We start from the raw sequence: 15,540 nt of genomic DNA, 5'->3' as shown, positions 1-15,540 counted from the left end.
GATTTAAACGAGGGAATAGAAATAAACATGAAATCTGGCTGAGCTGTAAACTTCACTGTTTATGTTGAATGAATTATCACTAATATTCAAATGAGCAATTACTAACAAGTTGACCTGTCCCCTTGGGCTACATGTTGTCACATCGTCTCAAGAAAGAGCCGATTTCTTTATGCCTTCGTGTCAGAAAAGGCTGTCACAAATATGTTTGATACTATTTTATTATATCGAAATAATGAGAGAAAACACAAAGAAAGAGAGGTCTATGTGTGTGTGTGCCTGCGTGGGTGAGCAGACCCAGGTAAAAAGCAAGTAACAGAAATATAGGGAGGTGGCTTGAATTTTTAATCAGCTGCTACCGCTTCTCTTGAACTAAGGAACTAAATGTTGTAATTCTATGTAAAAATGTTTCAGGTAATAGAGATAAATAAAAGTCAAGTTTATTTGGTGATCTGGCTAAAACCATATCCCTGGAAAAACGTCAAATGCCTTAAATGTGAATTAAATATTATCTTCAGATAGGATTTACCAAGATAAATACAGTTCTTCTTTTTATTGGTTTGTTCTTTTTCTCATAAGTATAATGACTTGACATTCAATAAGTAGTGCCAAATCAATTAACATTGAAAATATTTTTTGACTTTTTTGCCCATTAGAAGAACATAGTTGATAAATACTGTCTCTATAAGGAAGCTGTATATCTATAAATTGCATGACTGTTTTTTGGATGTAGTGAGAATGGAAACCAACTGTAAGGATGCAGCACTTTATCCTTACTTAGTCTCTTATTTACAAAAGGGACAGCAATCCATAGCTACCGGCATCTTTTCTGCAAAATTCCATGAATCCATTCTGGTATTGATTCTTTGTGTGTACATAATCCTTTCTCTCAAAGAAAAATATCATGAACTGATATGCAGGGTTTGGCTCTTCTTTTGTAATTTTTCCTTTGATATATGCATGAATTAAATAAAAATAAATCTAATTTGGTGAAACCAAAGAATTCTAATTAAAAGAAAAATTCTTTCATCTGTACAAAAACAACCCATAATTCCCAGTGGGCTTTCCTAATTTCATACATACATCACTACCATTGTGGCTGGAGTTTTAAGCAAATGATCAAGTCATCTGGGCCAAAGAGGAATGTAAAACATTTCTCATCATGTGGTCTATTTGTATCCTTTTCTCCTTAGGGACATTTGTCACTAGATAGATCTTCTGTTGTTTATCAACTTTGGGTTTTCCAGGTTGTTAAAGAAAAAAAAAAAAAGAATCTGTGTTCCATTTAACAACTAAGTGCATGATACAAAAACACTTTAATCTATGGAAAGATAAACTTTCTAAAAAGTATTACAGCAGTATATGTCTCTTGCTTTAGTAAGACCAAAACAGTCGAGTTATATACTCTTATACAAGGCCCTTTTATATATAATTTGATACTTTTGCAGCAATATGGATGGACCTAGAGATTATCATACTAAGTGAAATAAGAAGGAGAAAGACAAATATCATATGACATCACTTATATGTGAAATCTAAAAAAAATTGATACAAATGTATTTATTTACAAAACAGAAACAGACTCACAGACATAGAAAATGAACTTATGGTTACCAAAGGAGAAAAGGGGGGAGGGATAAATTGGGAGTTTGGGATTAACATATACACACTACTATATATGAAATGGATAACCAACAAGGACTTACTGTGTAGCACAGAGAACTATACTCAGTATCTTGTAATAACCTATAATGGAAAAGAATCTGAAAAAGGATATGTGTATATATATATATATATGTATGTGTAGCTAAATTGCTTTGCTGTAACCTGAAACTAATACAACATTGTAGATCAACTATACGTCAATAAAATTTAAAAAAATGATACTGACAATTGCCTTATGAGGTAGATGGGATGCATTTTGTTATTATTATTTTACAGATGAGGAAACTGAGGCTCAGTGAGTTGAAGGGACTTGTTCAAGGTCACACAGTTAGAGAAGGGAGGTTAGTAACCAGATCTTCCAAATCGGCATAACCTCTTTCCATATCATTTATATATTGGTAGTCGGTCCTACCTATTTACTTTATTTTATTATTTGCCTCACGGTTTAAACATTTTTCTTGGGAGGAAAAGTATATATACTACAAAAATGCAAATAGAGGATCAAAGGATTCTTTAACATGAGAGTTTTTTTAATAAAAAAGCTGTGTTGGGGACTTCCCTGGTGGGGCAGTGGTTAAGAATCCACCTGCCAATGCAGGGGACACGGGTTCGAGCCCTGATCTGGGAAGATCCCACATACCCCAGAGCAACTAAGCCCATGCACCACAGCTACTGAGGCTGCGTGCCACAACTACTGAAGCCCGTGCATCTAGAGCCCATGCTCCACAACAAGAGAGGCCACTGCAATGAGAAGCCCGTGCACCACAACAAAGAGTAGCCCCTGCTCACTGCAACTAGAGAAAGCCTGCGCACAGCAGCAAAGATCCAATGCGGCCAAGACCCAATGCAGCCAAAAATAAAGAAAGAAAGAAAGAAAATTTTAAAAAGAAAATCCAATAATATTTTTAAAATAATTTCTCTTTGGGGGGGCTTCCCTGGTGGCGCAGTGGTTAAGAATCTGCCTGCCAATGCAAGGGACACGGATTCGAGCCCTGGTCCGGGAAGATCCCACATGCTGAGGAGCAACTAAGCCCATGCGCCACAACTACTGAGCCTGCGCTCTGCAGCCCGCAAGCCGCAACTACTGAGCCCACGTGCCACAACTACAGAAGACTGCGTGCCTAGAGCCCGTGCTCTGCAACAAGAGAAGCCATGACAATGAGAAGCCCGCGCACCGCAACGAAGAGTAGCCCCCACTCACCACAGCTAGAGAAAGCCTGCACACAGCAACGAAGACCCAATACAGCCAAAAAAAAAATTTCTCTTTGGGGAGTTCCCTGGTGGCCTAGTGGTTAGGATTCTGGGCTTTCACTGCTGTGGCCCTGGTTCAACCCCTGGTCAGGGAACTGAGATCCTGCAAGCCGCCCAGCACAGCCAAAGAAAAAAAAAGAAAAGAAAAGAAAAGAAATTCTCTTCGAACTACCAGAATTTTAATGAACTCTTCAGAAGAACCACAAAAAGCTATCGATGTTGGAGATTAAATAATATAACCCCTGGCATCTCGGACAGCTTAACGTATCTCTCTAAAATGAAGAGTTTATTTTTCCTCAATCATCATGCCATCATTTGGTTGTGCTGCATTTTCTTTTGGAAATCTCAAAGCATTTAGCTAACAAGAGTTCATGGTTATTCCCAAGAAAACCTGATCCAGCTATAAAGGTTTATATTCCAATTCAATGAAATCAGTGCATCTCTTCCCCAGTTAACTTGTATGTTTCTCCTCTTGATATAGACTGTCATATAAATATGTTAACAGTGTTAGGTACATTGTTTTTAATGACCTGGCCATTTGTTTTATCAAGTAGACTTTGTGCCTTTCCTTTATTTATTAATTGTATTCCTTCGTGGTGACATTGAAAAGGCCCTACCTCCTGGGGACACTTGCTGCTTTGGGATCTGATTTAATGGATACGTAGAATGACACGGCAAACCAGTGAATGACTAAATAAGCGAAGGAGTGAGTGAATGAATGAGTGATTGCCTCCCTTTCATGGATGAGACACGGTCTGAGGGGCGTGTGAGGTCATGTGATGGGCAGAAAGCCACACGCTGATGTCGTAGTAGTGCCCAGTTGACAGATGCCAAGATTATTTTCTTTGCTCTATTTAGCTATCAACTGTTTAAAATCCTCACAAAATATCAACATGAAAAAGTAAAAATGGAAAAATAAGCCACACACAAATTACATGGCTTTTTAAAATGAATGTAATGTGCAAAGAATAACGAGTAAAAAGTATAGTGGGGGGGGATAGTTTTTCCCTTGATGGGGTATAGGTTATTCACTGTGAGTCCTTCCTCTCCATCAAATGGATTCAGTAGTACTTTTGGGTAATGCTCTTTGTAGTTTTTGCATAAAACACTTTGGATATATGCCCATTGTGTTCTTTTTAAGCAGACGCCTTTAGTGGAAAACACACACACACACAATTACGTTCACGGTTGCCCACTGTATTATGACAGGTAGGAAGAGGACACTAGAAAGGTCCTACATAATGAGAGATCATCAATTGTTATATGTACACTTGCACTTTATTTCATTTTTCTCCACATTTGGACAGATCAGGAATAAATTTGATTACGTTTCCACTGAGAGCCTTTTTTTCCCAGGAATACATATCAACAGAATTTCAATGAGCATAAAATAAAAACGTTCTGCATTTTGTATGAAAGTTTGATTTAAATGGTCTTAACAACAAAAAGAAAAGAAAAAAGCTGTTCAAGTAACCCTCCCAAGGGGAGTCAACTGCTTTTCAGCGCTTCCTGCGCTGGTGCCTTCTCTCCATCCGCTGCTCAGATATTCGTGAATTGCTTCCAGCACTGCTTTCTCTCTCCCTCTGCTTTTGTGGCGCGGCTCTCCCTCCCTCCCTCTGGCTTCTGGTCTTTCTTACTCCTTCTCTCAGCTACTTAACTACAGCTCCCACTGGAACTTGCACAATCAAAACGAGCTCTCCTCTCCAGCAGCCTCCAGAACTCATCACCTGGAGCAGAGCGACTCGCCCAGTGCACCCGCCGCAGAGCGGCCAGGTAGCTGGGGCCGCGCAGCGGGTGCCCTTCTCCGGCTCCGCGGTAGCAGGAGCCTCTCCCCGGAATCCGCTGCATCCCGGGGTCCTGTAACGGTGATGCCTGCGTTTCGGAGCAATGATGGGAAGAGAAGAGCCACTGCCGGTGACAACTGAGAGTGCGGAGAGGTTGCTGCAGTAGCCAGTGCTGCAGAATGTGTGAGTGAAAACCTGAGCCCTGCTAGATTCTCCATCACGCTCGGTCTTCGTTAACTATCTCCAGGAGGCACACCGAGAACCAGATGCATTGACCAGGCAGGTGCCACCCTGGATCTATAACTGTGAACTCCCCACTGTGGAAGATGGTAAACAAAGACATGAATGGATTCCCAGTCAAGAAATGCTCAGCCTTCCAATTTTTTAAGAAGCGGGTAAGGACAGGTTTTGTCTGTTTCTTTTGTTTTCTGCTCTTGTCTGAAATGCCTTTGATTGCTTGCCTGAGGTAAGCCTAAGGTTCAGTTGCAGAGCCCTGAATGGAAGCCGCGTGTCTGGTAGCAGTGGTCCAGCTAGGAAATATACCTGCCTTGATACAAATTTGCGGGTGGGGGCCCCGAAGAGTTGATTTGGGAGAAGGGGGTTGGGCTGAGATGTCTTAAGGAAGGTTTAGAGCTGGGAATGGGAATTTCTCAATCAAAGCCACGAGATTACAAGCAGTTTCAAAGAGAATTGGCCTGGGTAGAGTTACGGCTAGCAATTTAGTCGGGGACTAATTCAGTAGCGCACTCTTGCTCTCTGTTATCTTTGAAGGCTTCAACTTTTCCCACACCTTTCATTCACTCAGTGTCAAGTGCTGCATTATCATCTTCCTGCCTCAGAAGCAGCAGCTTCTAGCTTTCCAAATCCGTCCAGCCAATAACTTGCTGAGTCTCTATCTATGGTAAAAATAGCAAAGGACTAGAATGACCTTTTACAGAAATGATAGAATCCAGCATTTTAAATCCTCTATTTCAAGAATGCCTCAATTTTACTTGGTACAACTGCCTTTCTTTTTTGTGGGCAGTCTGAATTCAAGTGATAATATGGGGTTATGCTGCTGTATACTTTTATTTCTTGAATTCCTTGTTCTATTCAGAGAGTTAACATTACATTGCTTGTAAGTGAGCAAAAAAAATAATAAAATAAAATAGAGGGGGGGTTCTTTTTTGTGTGTTTCACAATAAACTCAGTTCATTGTAATGGTCCCACTGGTGGTCTGCGTAAATCTGCAAATTTATACACAAGTGGGAGGTAAGAAATGAATGATTGCTAAGCAACTGATGACTGACACTCTTATGGAGAGTTTCTTTAGCAACAGAAGCTTCCTCCAGTCCCCAGCTGCCCAGCTTATTTAATACCCTGGGGCAATTCCATCAAAATGGCTCTCTTCATTCATTCTGTCCCTTCATTCAGGTCTTTTCTGTGCTGCTCCTGAAACATTAGCCCTTCACTTAAACCAGCAGCAGCACACAGTGAATTATACACTGGGCTGGACTACCTCCTACACCAAGTGAGCAAGCTGGGAAGGCAGGGCTGGGAACAGCGTGTCAGGCAAGGCCAGAGGGCTGACACAGGTTCCCACACGCCTGTGACTGAATTCTCATCAGTAAGGCAAAATCTTCCCTAAAGTCCACGGACCAAAATGTATGCATTAAAACCAAAGCAAAACCCACGCTGCCCTGGCCGCTGCTCCTGGAGCCCCAGCAGCAGGCAAGGTCTCCCACTAGAGGAGACTCAAGTTGATTTTTTTAGGTTTTCTCTTATTTTCTTTGCTATCGAAACGTACTAATAACAATATTAATTTACTGTCTAGTTTTTTTTGCTTAAGAGCATGATTTACCAATAGCCTTCAGTTGGTGCCTCTGTAGACCTTGGATTTGACAAAGAACTAACCAGGGTACTGATGTCTAATCTGAGTACTTGCAGAGAGAAAGAACTTTACACCAAGATATCCGGCTGGCAGCTTCATCTGCCTTTGAACCTGGGTCTATCACTTGCTGGAGATAGGATCAGAAATGCCCCCTCCTGCTGTCCATACTCTTCAAGGATGGAACTAAGCAGAATATGACTTTGTGTCAAGTCATGGATGGCCCTAAGAATAAAGTCCTTGATTCTTGTCCATACGTTCTCTTTTCTGAAAGTTCTTTTCAGTTTGTACGATGACTTTGCTTTAGATTTTGCTTTTCATTTGTTTGCTTGTTTGTTTGGGATCTTTATTTACACAGCTCATGTGTAAATAAATGTGTAAAACACTAAGATAATATCCAGGTAAATCCCTCCTCCCTTCTCCAGAGGTAACTGTTGTTACTGTGCTGGTGTCTATCCTTTCCAGATCTTTTCTATGCATCTGCATATATTTATATATTAGAATGCCTTTGTTTTCAGCTAAGAATAATCCATTTTTCTTATATTTTATTGTTGAAGTTCCACACATCTCTGCACATTTTATTTTTACCCTACTTAGACAGTCTTACAAAGTGAACCTTTGTGCCCACGTTAAACTATGAATAGATCTTGGAAAAAAAGCCATAGGTTTTTTAGGGCTTACTAAACACATGGAGGTTTGGACCCAAATTCTGATGGCAGAAAGCTTAAACAATGTTTTCTATGCCTCTGAGACATTTCAAAAGGAGCGTAAGAAGGTAGCAAAAAGGGAAGGCAGAACGATCCACCCTATCGTTCATTTAGGATAGTAAGTGTAGCACCATTTATTGATGCTTACTTTGTTCTCGAAGTTATGGGTCAAGTGCTTTATCTGTGTTAGCTCTTTAAATCCTCATAGCCACCCTATGAAGTAAGAAAGCTTAGTAAATGTGCAAAGGATGGCTTAAACGAGATTAAACAACTAGCCCAAGATCACTTAGCTAAAAAGTAGCAGAGCCAAAATTCAAACTTTCTTTGACCCAAAGCCCATATTCTTAATCCAGACTTTCTAATTCAAATCATGCTCCTAGGGACTTCCCTCCCTGGTGCTCCAGTGGTTAAGACTCTGCCCTCCCATTGTAGGCGGCCCCGAGTTCAATCCCTGGTCAGGGAACTAGATCCCACATGCTGCAACTAAAAAAAAAAAAGATCCCACATGCCTCAACAAAGATCTCGCAGGTGGCAATGAAGGTCCCTCGTGCCACAAATAAGCTATGGTACAACCAAAGTAAATAAATAAATATTTAAAAACAAACAAACAAAATTATGCTCCCACCTTTTTTTTTTTCATTACAGAATCTTTTCTTTCCCCAAATGAAATCTTTATGCCATTACACAATTTATAAAACCTATGAAGGCAGCCAGTCCTCAGTTGATGTCTCTCGAAGCTCCTTTCCAACCCTCAGTCGTGACCGAGGCAGCTCTGGGGAACCCAGCTTCAAGGAACACAATCTGAAGAAAGACATTCCCGGTGCTAGGTTCCCCAAATCCTTTGGATTGATGCTTTCCACGCTCATGTCTTAAAAGCTCAACTAAATCAGCTTTAGTTGAGAATTGCTAAGCTCACCTCAGTAAGAGTTCTGCTTTCATTCTCTACGTGTTAATGATAAGTTAACATTAGATGCCAATGGATTATGTTGTATTCTTAGAATTTCTGAAAAATTTGTTTAAGATGAATGCAAAAATGTCCTTATCGTCTTTATTGTTACAATCCAAGAGCTTTAAAAGTTAACATATTTGCTAAAGATAATCCATTTTCATGGATTTAAAGATTTGCTCATGGTTCAGATTCTCGCATTATGACTCAGAAAACACCAACAAATGACGTTCTCTTCAACTTGATAATCCATTTTGGAAATATGCTAGGTATGTAAAAAGACTTCTATACATCTTTTGTAACATTTCAAAGGATAACTAACCCGTATGGAATTTTGGGTTTGGAATGCACCTTAGAAATTCTTCCATTGACCTCCCTATTTTAAAGATGTAGAAACTGAGTGCTTGGCAGGTGAATCACTTACTCAAATTAAAATGAGGCCAACCACCCCTCACAGGTAGGGTTTTCACTTCCAAATCAAGTGTGCTTTCCTCTTTATTATGCTCTCAAAGTCGTTCAGTGCTTTATGCCTTACTCATTCATATTTCTTTTAGCAAACAGAGTAGGGACAAAATCCAGCTCTTGTCTTCCTAGAGCTAACTGCCTCATGACCACCAACTCTGACAGGACACAATTCTTGTCAAACTTGTCTCGACTCACTAAGTGATACTTTTATGCTTTTGAGCAATCCCTTGCATTGTTCTTTACTAATGACACATTTTATAGTAACTATCACTTATACAGCACTAATATCACTGACCACTGTTCTAAGAGGCTTTCATATACTACATATTTAATTTCTCAAACATGAAAAGTCTAAGGGAGATATTATTGTTATCCCGATATCACAGATGAAGAAGGTGAGGTGGGCCGAGGAGGAGGAAGTAGTCTTAACATCATACAGGTAGCTCATGGCAGAGTTAGGGTTTGGGTCAAAACATCTGGCTGCGGAGCCTGTATCCTTCACTGCTGTACTTCCTGTCTGTGACGTCAAACAATCCAGCGTGGTCAGAAGAGACATGAAGAGGTCTGATGGCCCTAGCTTCCTCCCTTCTCTAAAAATGATGGGGAGCAAAGCAAAGGGTTTCAGCCTGGTTATGACGTTTCCTCTAGCAGAGCTGAGAGATGAAATTAACATCCCTGAAGTGGTTATTCTCCACCACTGTTTCATACACCGCATCCCTTTACATCTTATTTCCCTTTACTGTTCTATTATGTCTGCTTAAAGCAACTGAATTGGAATGATAACAAAGGTCCTTTTCTTATGTGAAACCCTTTATGTCTTCTCAGGAGGCTAGAGTTTACTGAGTGTTTACTAAGGGTCGGGCCTTACTAGTGCAGCACTTTACTCATGTAATCGGCACAGTCGCTCCATTATGCCCATTTCACAGCCAAGGACACTGAGTCAGAGAAGTTAAGTAACTGGTCCAAGGTCATGGTGCTAGGAAGAGGTGTAGCCAGAATACAAACTCAGGCAGTCAGCTTTAGCACCACCAGTATTTCCATTTGACCCACTGGAGTGAATGGCTATGAGGCTAACACCGCTTCAAGGTTAGCCCTTCCCACTGGATCATCTGTGAAGATGATCCAGAGACGATTACTTGGCGGGGAGCAGGGGGTGGGGGGGCAGGGGTGGTGGTGGTGGTCATAGCTGTGGAGAATTACATTTCCCACACGACTCCTCAGGGCTGTAGGAATCAGAAGTCTGCGTCAGATTTCTCCAAGATATATTTGATCATACTTCCTGGAACCATGGTGGAGATTCCAATGGCTTCTACTGTGCTGTCTTCAGAAGTAGCTAAAATCTGAGCCCTTTGAGTCCCTCCTGTGTGCACTGGACAGCACAGCACACAGCCTCAGTCACAGTGCACTGTAATCTTAGGGCCCACCTGGATCTCCCACAGGGCAGAAAGGTCCTTAAGGACAGAGAACCCATAACCTTGTTCACTATATCCCCTACCAGTCAAACCATATTTGTTAAATGAATGTATGAATAAAATGAATAAATGAATCCTTACATTAACTGGTCCCTAATTCGTTGCCTTGTCCTCCTCCTCCACTTTCTTCTGTCTTGAGATAGTTGAACGGCTTAGGGATCTAATGTATTTTAGTTCTCTCTGTGTTTGAATATGAATTATATATAAATGAAGACTTTGAAAAATAACTTAAATCTGATTCAAAGACATGTTGTCACTACCCTTAGCAGCTGGCAGGGAAACTTGAACTCAGATCATTTAATGAGCAATGACCACACCTTTTCTGTAATGCTTTTCCTGTCAGGACAAACAAGACAGACATAGTCATGACTTACTAATCTCTTTTGATTTTATATTAATATAAATCACTGACTTCAACACTATACATTATGCATTATGTATTCTCCCACCTAGAATCCTTAAAATATTTTCCCAGTTATTGTTTTTCCTCATTTTTCAATGTGATCTTAGGAGCTACTGAGTGTGAAGAAAAGCTTGAACTCAAGAGGGCTTTTCTGCTTTGACCAGTGAGTCTTAGAGGGTTTGGACTGGAGCAGGGACTGGCTAGGCTTGGCTGTGCTGGGGGATTACTCTTCAGTACCATAGGACGCAGGTAAGGAGTATCAGGTATTTGTCACCCCAGCAGCTCTCAAGAAAGCCCACGAAGGACTTCCCTGGTGGCGCAGTGGTTAAGAACCCGCCTGCCAATGCAGGGGACACGGGTTCAAGCCCTGGTCTGGGAAGGTCGCATATGCCACAGAGCAACTAAGTCCGTAAGCCACAACTACTGAACCTGAGCCCTCAAGCCACAACTACTGAGCCCGTGAGCCACAACTACTGAGCCCGTGTGTTACAACTACTGAAGCTCGCGCACCACAACAAAAGGTAGACTCCGCTTGCCGCAACTAGAGAAAGCCCGCGCACAGCAACAAAGACCCAATGCAACTAAAAATCAAAATAATAAATAAATAAATTATTTTTTTAAAAAAAGAAAGAAGGTCAGTTGCAACCACCTCCCCAGGTCCTTGGTCTAAGGGCAGGCGGACCCAGCAATTGGCCAGGTTCCTCTGGCAGCCTGCACAGTGAGCTGGCAAATTTTAAAAGCTTCTGTGTGGGAGGAAAAGGAGAAGGAGGCAGGAGGAGGACAATGGGGAGAGCAGACAGCCAAGCGAGCTGGGTGCTGCCTCAGCTTCCTTCTGCAGCGGCTCTGGCGTTTGCAGAAAGGATTACTATTAGAGTTTGTTTTCTCTCTCACCTATTTCTTCGCAGCATTCTAAAATGATTTCATAAGTATTTACAACAAAGGGAAATGAAAATCAGGGCTGTAACTAGGACGGTAGGAGACTCTTCCCCTTGGTGGTTCAAGATGCCAAAATATTACTCTAATTGCCTTCCAGAGCCTGCTGTGACATTTTTCTGGGAAGAGTTCGCTGAGCTATTTTTATAACTTTGGGGTCACCTTGGTCTCTTTTTTCCTCCTAGGTCAGGGCATTCACCCAAAATGCCATTTGTTTGGGGAATGACGGGTCCTAAGTTTCTTTTCTTTTACTCTTCTCTCTTCCTCTTCTTCCTCCTTTTCTTTTTCTTCTTCTTTTCTCTTTTTTTTTCTCCCTCCACCTCTCTCCCTCTCTTTCTCTCCTGTCTCTGGAGGGTAAGCGCACATCAAGGCCAAAGAGAGAAAAACCTGACATGAAATACCCCTAGATTCATCTTCCATGGAGAACAGAGAACCCATGTTCTTCTAACCCAATGCTTCAGGAATATCTTGCCATCTCTGAGGCTGTTAGAGTGAAATCGGCCAGCATGGAAGATCCTGACAGCTCCAAGATTTTAGTTTCTAAAAATAGCAAGGTGAAAAGGGCCCCAAGATAGTTAAAACACTTTAAGACTCAAATCTTTGTAGGATCAATATTAAAATATACCAAGAAGGAAAAAAAATCAAAGTTAATTGATAAGTAAAAATATGTATTTTCAATGTTTTTCGTTACAAACATCATCTTTTCTATAGAATGCTTTTTCTGAAAATTGACCGAATTTCCTTTGAACCCTGAATCTTTCTAGATCTGTGATAATTTGGGTTATATTGTAGAAAAAAAAAGTGTAAGAAAGAAAACTGTGAGTATATAGCTTCTAGAGTAGTTAAAAAGATTCAAGGAAAGCTAAGGAGCAAAACAGTGGAGAGGTAGAGTAAAAGCAAAGACATTAAAAAGGAACAATATATAACAATAAAATATATGTAACAATAAAAATGTTATATATATAATATATCAATAATATATGTTATGTATATATAACATATATCGATAATATATGTTTAATGGATTGATAAAAACAATTAAAAGGGCTTGGGGAGAAGGTGTAATTGTAATAACAAAACTCAGTTAAACAGAGAGGGTATTGATAAAGAGAGAGATTAAGAATTTAAGAAAACCTTGGTGTGTTTTCCACTGCTTTCAATAGTGCCATAGCAACACATAAAAGTGAAGAACTAGAACCCAAGGCCTTAATGAATTAAAATACTTTAACGCAGGTAGTGAAATGCTGTTTTTGTTTGGTCAGGCTTGGTAGAAACTAAATTTGAGCACTGAACTCTAAACTGTGTTCTATTTTGATGACTAGTTTGGCATTTTTATGATGCTAGATGTAAATAATTTTTTTAATATCCTTGTAACAAATGGGAGGGCTTGATATATGAATACCCATATCTTGTACATCAATTTTACTGTGATTAACCAGAAAAGCTGAATGAATATATTGGTAGTTTACTGAAGAATATGTTTAATGGGATTACAAAGCTTAAGGAGTTAAGAGATATCAAAGACATCCACGGCACTTAATTCATGGAGGTAGATTATAAAATTTCTAATTCATCTCTTGGTGAGAAGTAAAAAAAGCTTCCAGAAACTATCTTTGATTTTCATGGGGAAATAGAGTTTGCATTAGTTTCTTAAGGCTGCTGTAACAAAGTTCCGTGTACTGAATGGCTTAAACAGTAGAAATGTATTGCCTCACTGTTCTGGAAGCTTGAAGCTTCAGAAGAAGGGGTCAGCAGAGTTGGTTCCTCTTGAGGGCTCTTATCCAGGCCTCTCTTCTGGGCTTGTAGATGGCCATCTTCTCTATATGTCTTCCCTCCACATGTATCTGTCCAAATTTTCCTTTCTTATAAGGACACTAGTAAGTTGAACTAGGGACCACCTTATTTTAACTTGGTTACTTCTGTTAAGACTTTATCTCCAAATAAGTTCACATTCTGAGGCTCTATGGTTAGGACTTCAATATAATAATTTGAGGGGGACACAGTTCAACCCATAACAGAAGTTTTTCCTTATCATTGAAACTTCAGTTATATCTGAAATGGAGGAACATCCCAATAGGATGGGCTCTAAGGTATAAATTTTTACTTTGTTAAAATTATTTGCAAATTCTAGGAAGCAAAATATTGCAGAAAATCTATAACACTGGAGAGTATCAGGTGAGACAGAGAGGTTTGGCACACAAGAATATGTTTTTAAAAAGATGGTGAGGGGCTTCCCTGGTGGCGCAGTGGTTGAGAGTCCGCCTGCCGATGCAGGGGACACGGGTTCGTGCCCCGGTCCGGGAAGACCCCACATGCCGCGGAGCGGCTAGGCCCGTGAGCCACGGCCGCTGAGCCTGTGAGTCCAGAGCCTGTGCTCCGCAACGGGAGAGGCCACAACAGTGAGAGGCCTGTGTACCGCACAAAAAAAAAAAGATGGTGAGGACTTCCCTGGTGGTGCAGTGGTTGAGAATCCGCTTGCCAATGCAGGGGACACGGGTTCAATCCCTGGTCTGGGAAGATCCCACATGTCACGGAGCAACTAAGCCTATGTGCCACAACTACTGAGCCCATGTGCTGCAACTACTAAAGCCCGTGCACCTAGAGCCTGTGCTCTGCAGCAAGAGAAGCCTGCGCACTGCAAAGACCCAATGCAGCCAAAAACAAAACAAAACAAAAAAAACAGTGGTGATGTGTTAGAAGTGGGAATAGTAACTGGGAAAAAAGTGCTGCTAAATGTTATGTAATAAAGCTTGAGGAGCTATATGGCTGATAAGATGTCTAATACAGCATCAGAAACTTACAACTGATGATGTATCAATATTGGTTCATTAATTGTAATGAATGTACTATATCAATGTAAGATGCTAATAATGGGGAAATTGGGTATATGTATATGGGAACTCTCCATTGCCTCAGTTTTTCTGTAAATCTAAAACTATACTAAAAAATGAAGTTCATTAAAAAATTTAAAAGGCAAAAAAAAGCTTACAACTAAAATAAAAAAAGCTCTGTAAATGAATTTCTCCAAAGAACATCAATATAATTGCTTCCTCTTCCAACCACTTAACCTCAAAGATTAAATGTTACATAGTAAGAACCAGGACCTGGCACTTACTGTATACAGGGCCTTGCTTACCAGCTTTGGCAAAGCAGTCATATCTAATTTATTTGTCTATTAGTCAGCTTCTACGTAAAAGGGCCCACACCTTCTCACCTTGCCTAATACTATGGTGAGGCCATTGCTAATAATTAGTCTTCCAGGCCAAAATGAACACATTAAATCAGGCATTTGAGAGTAACCCTTCAGACCTAATCTCAATTAGATGGAATTTTTTTATCTGGTATCTTGACAGTTATCTCTTGTATTATGTATTTTATTCTTTTCCAAAAATCGGAAAATTTCTAACAATGCCTTTTTCCTAAAGTCATTATCTTTCAAACAATAGGTTCAGAATGTGTTGAAAAGCCTCCTTTTTTTTTTTTTAATAGTATCATCATCAACAGCCAACATGAATTGAGCACCTATATGTGTTAGGCATTATGGTAGGAATGCAGATATAAGAAATTATATTTTCCTTTAACAAGGACCTACTATATAGCACAGAGAACAATACTCAATATCTTGTAATAATCTATAAGGCAAAAGAATCTGAAAAATAATATGTGTGTGTGTGTGTGTGTGTGTATAAACTGAATCACTTTACTGTACATCTAAAGCTAACACAATATTGTAAACCAACTATACTTCAATTAAAAAAAAGAAGGGCTTCCCTGGTGGCACAGTGGTTGAGAGTCCACCTGCCGATGCAGGGGACACGGGTTCGTGTCCCGGTCCGGGAGAAGCCCGCGTACCGCAAAACAAACAAACAAACAAACAAAAACAATTAAAAAAAATTATATTTTCCTTTAGTCTCCCCATCTTACCCCATCCCCAAGAACTTGGATCACATCTCCCTGTTATGTATATACTCTTTATAGCACCTTGTACTTTTGTTCATGATACCTATAAATCTGTTATCACATATTGGTGTAGCTATTTAATTAATGCCC

At 40.2% G+C, this 15,540-nt stretch overlaps 1 protein-coding gene across 2 annotated transcripts in view; it reads left to right on the top strand.

The window, feature by feature from the left end:
- The first annotated feature begins 4,485 nt into the window (after positions 1 to 4,485).
- SGK1 (serum/glucocorticoid regulated kinase 1) overlaps positions 4,486 to 15,540 on the top strand; it is a 111,241-nt gene continuing 100,186 nt past the window's right edge. For both annotated transcript variants that reach the window (XM_060283590.2, XM_060283591.2), the window contains exon 1: positions 4,486 to 5,092. In XM_060283590.2, the coding sequence (XP_060139573.1) occupies positions 5,024 to 5,092 (69 nt within the window). In that variant the 5' untranslated portion in view covers positions 4,486 to 5,023. The remainder of the gene's footprint in view (positions 5,093 to 15,540) is intronic.

This window comes from Globicephala melas, chromosome 14 (assembly GCF_963455315.2).
Source record: "Globicephala melas chromosome 14, mGloMel1.2, whole genome shotgun sequence".
Taxonomy (NCBI): Eukaryota; Metazoa; Chordata; class Mammalia; order Artiodactyla; family Delphinidae; genus Globicephala; species Globicephala melas.
The sequence above is the reverse complement of the archived record's forward strand: the minus strand, read 5'-3'. Positions and strand labels throughout refer to the sequence as shown.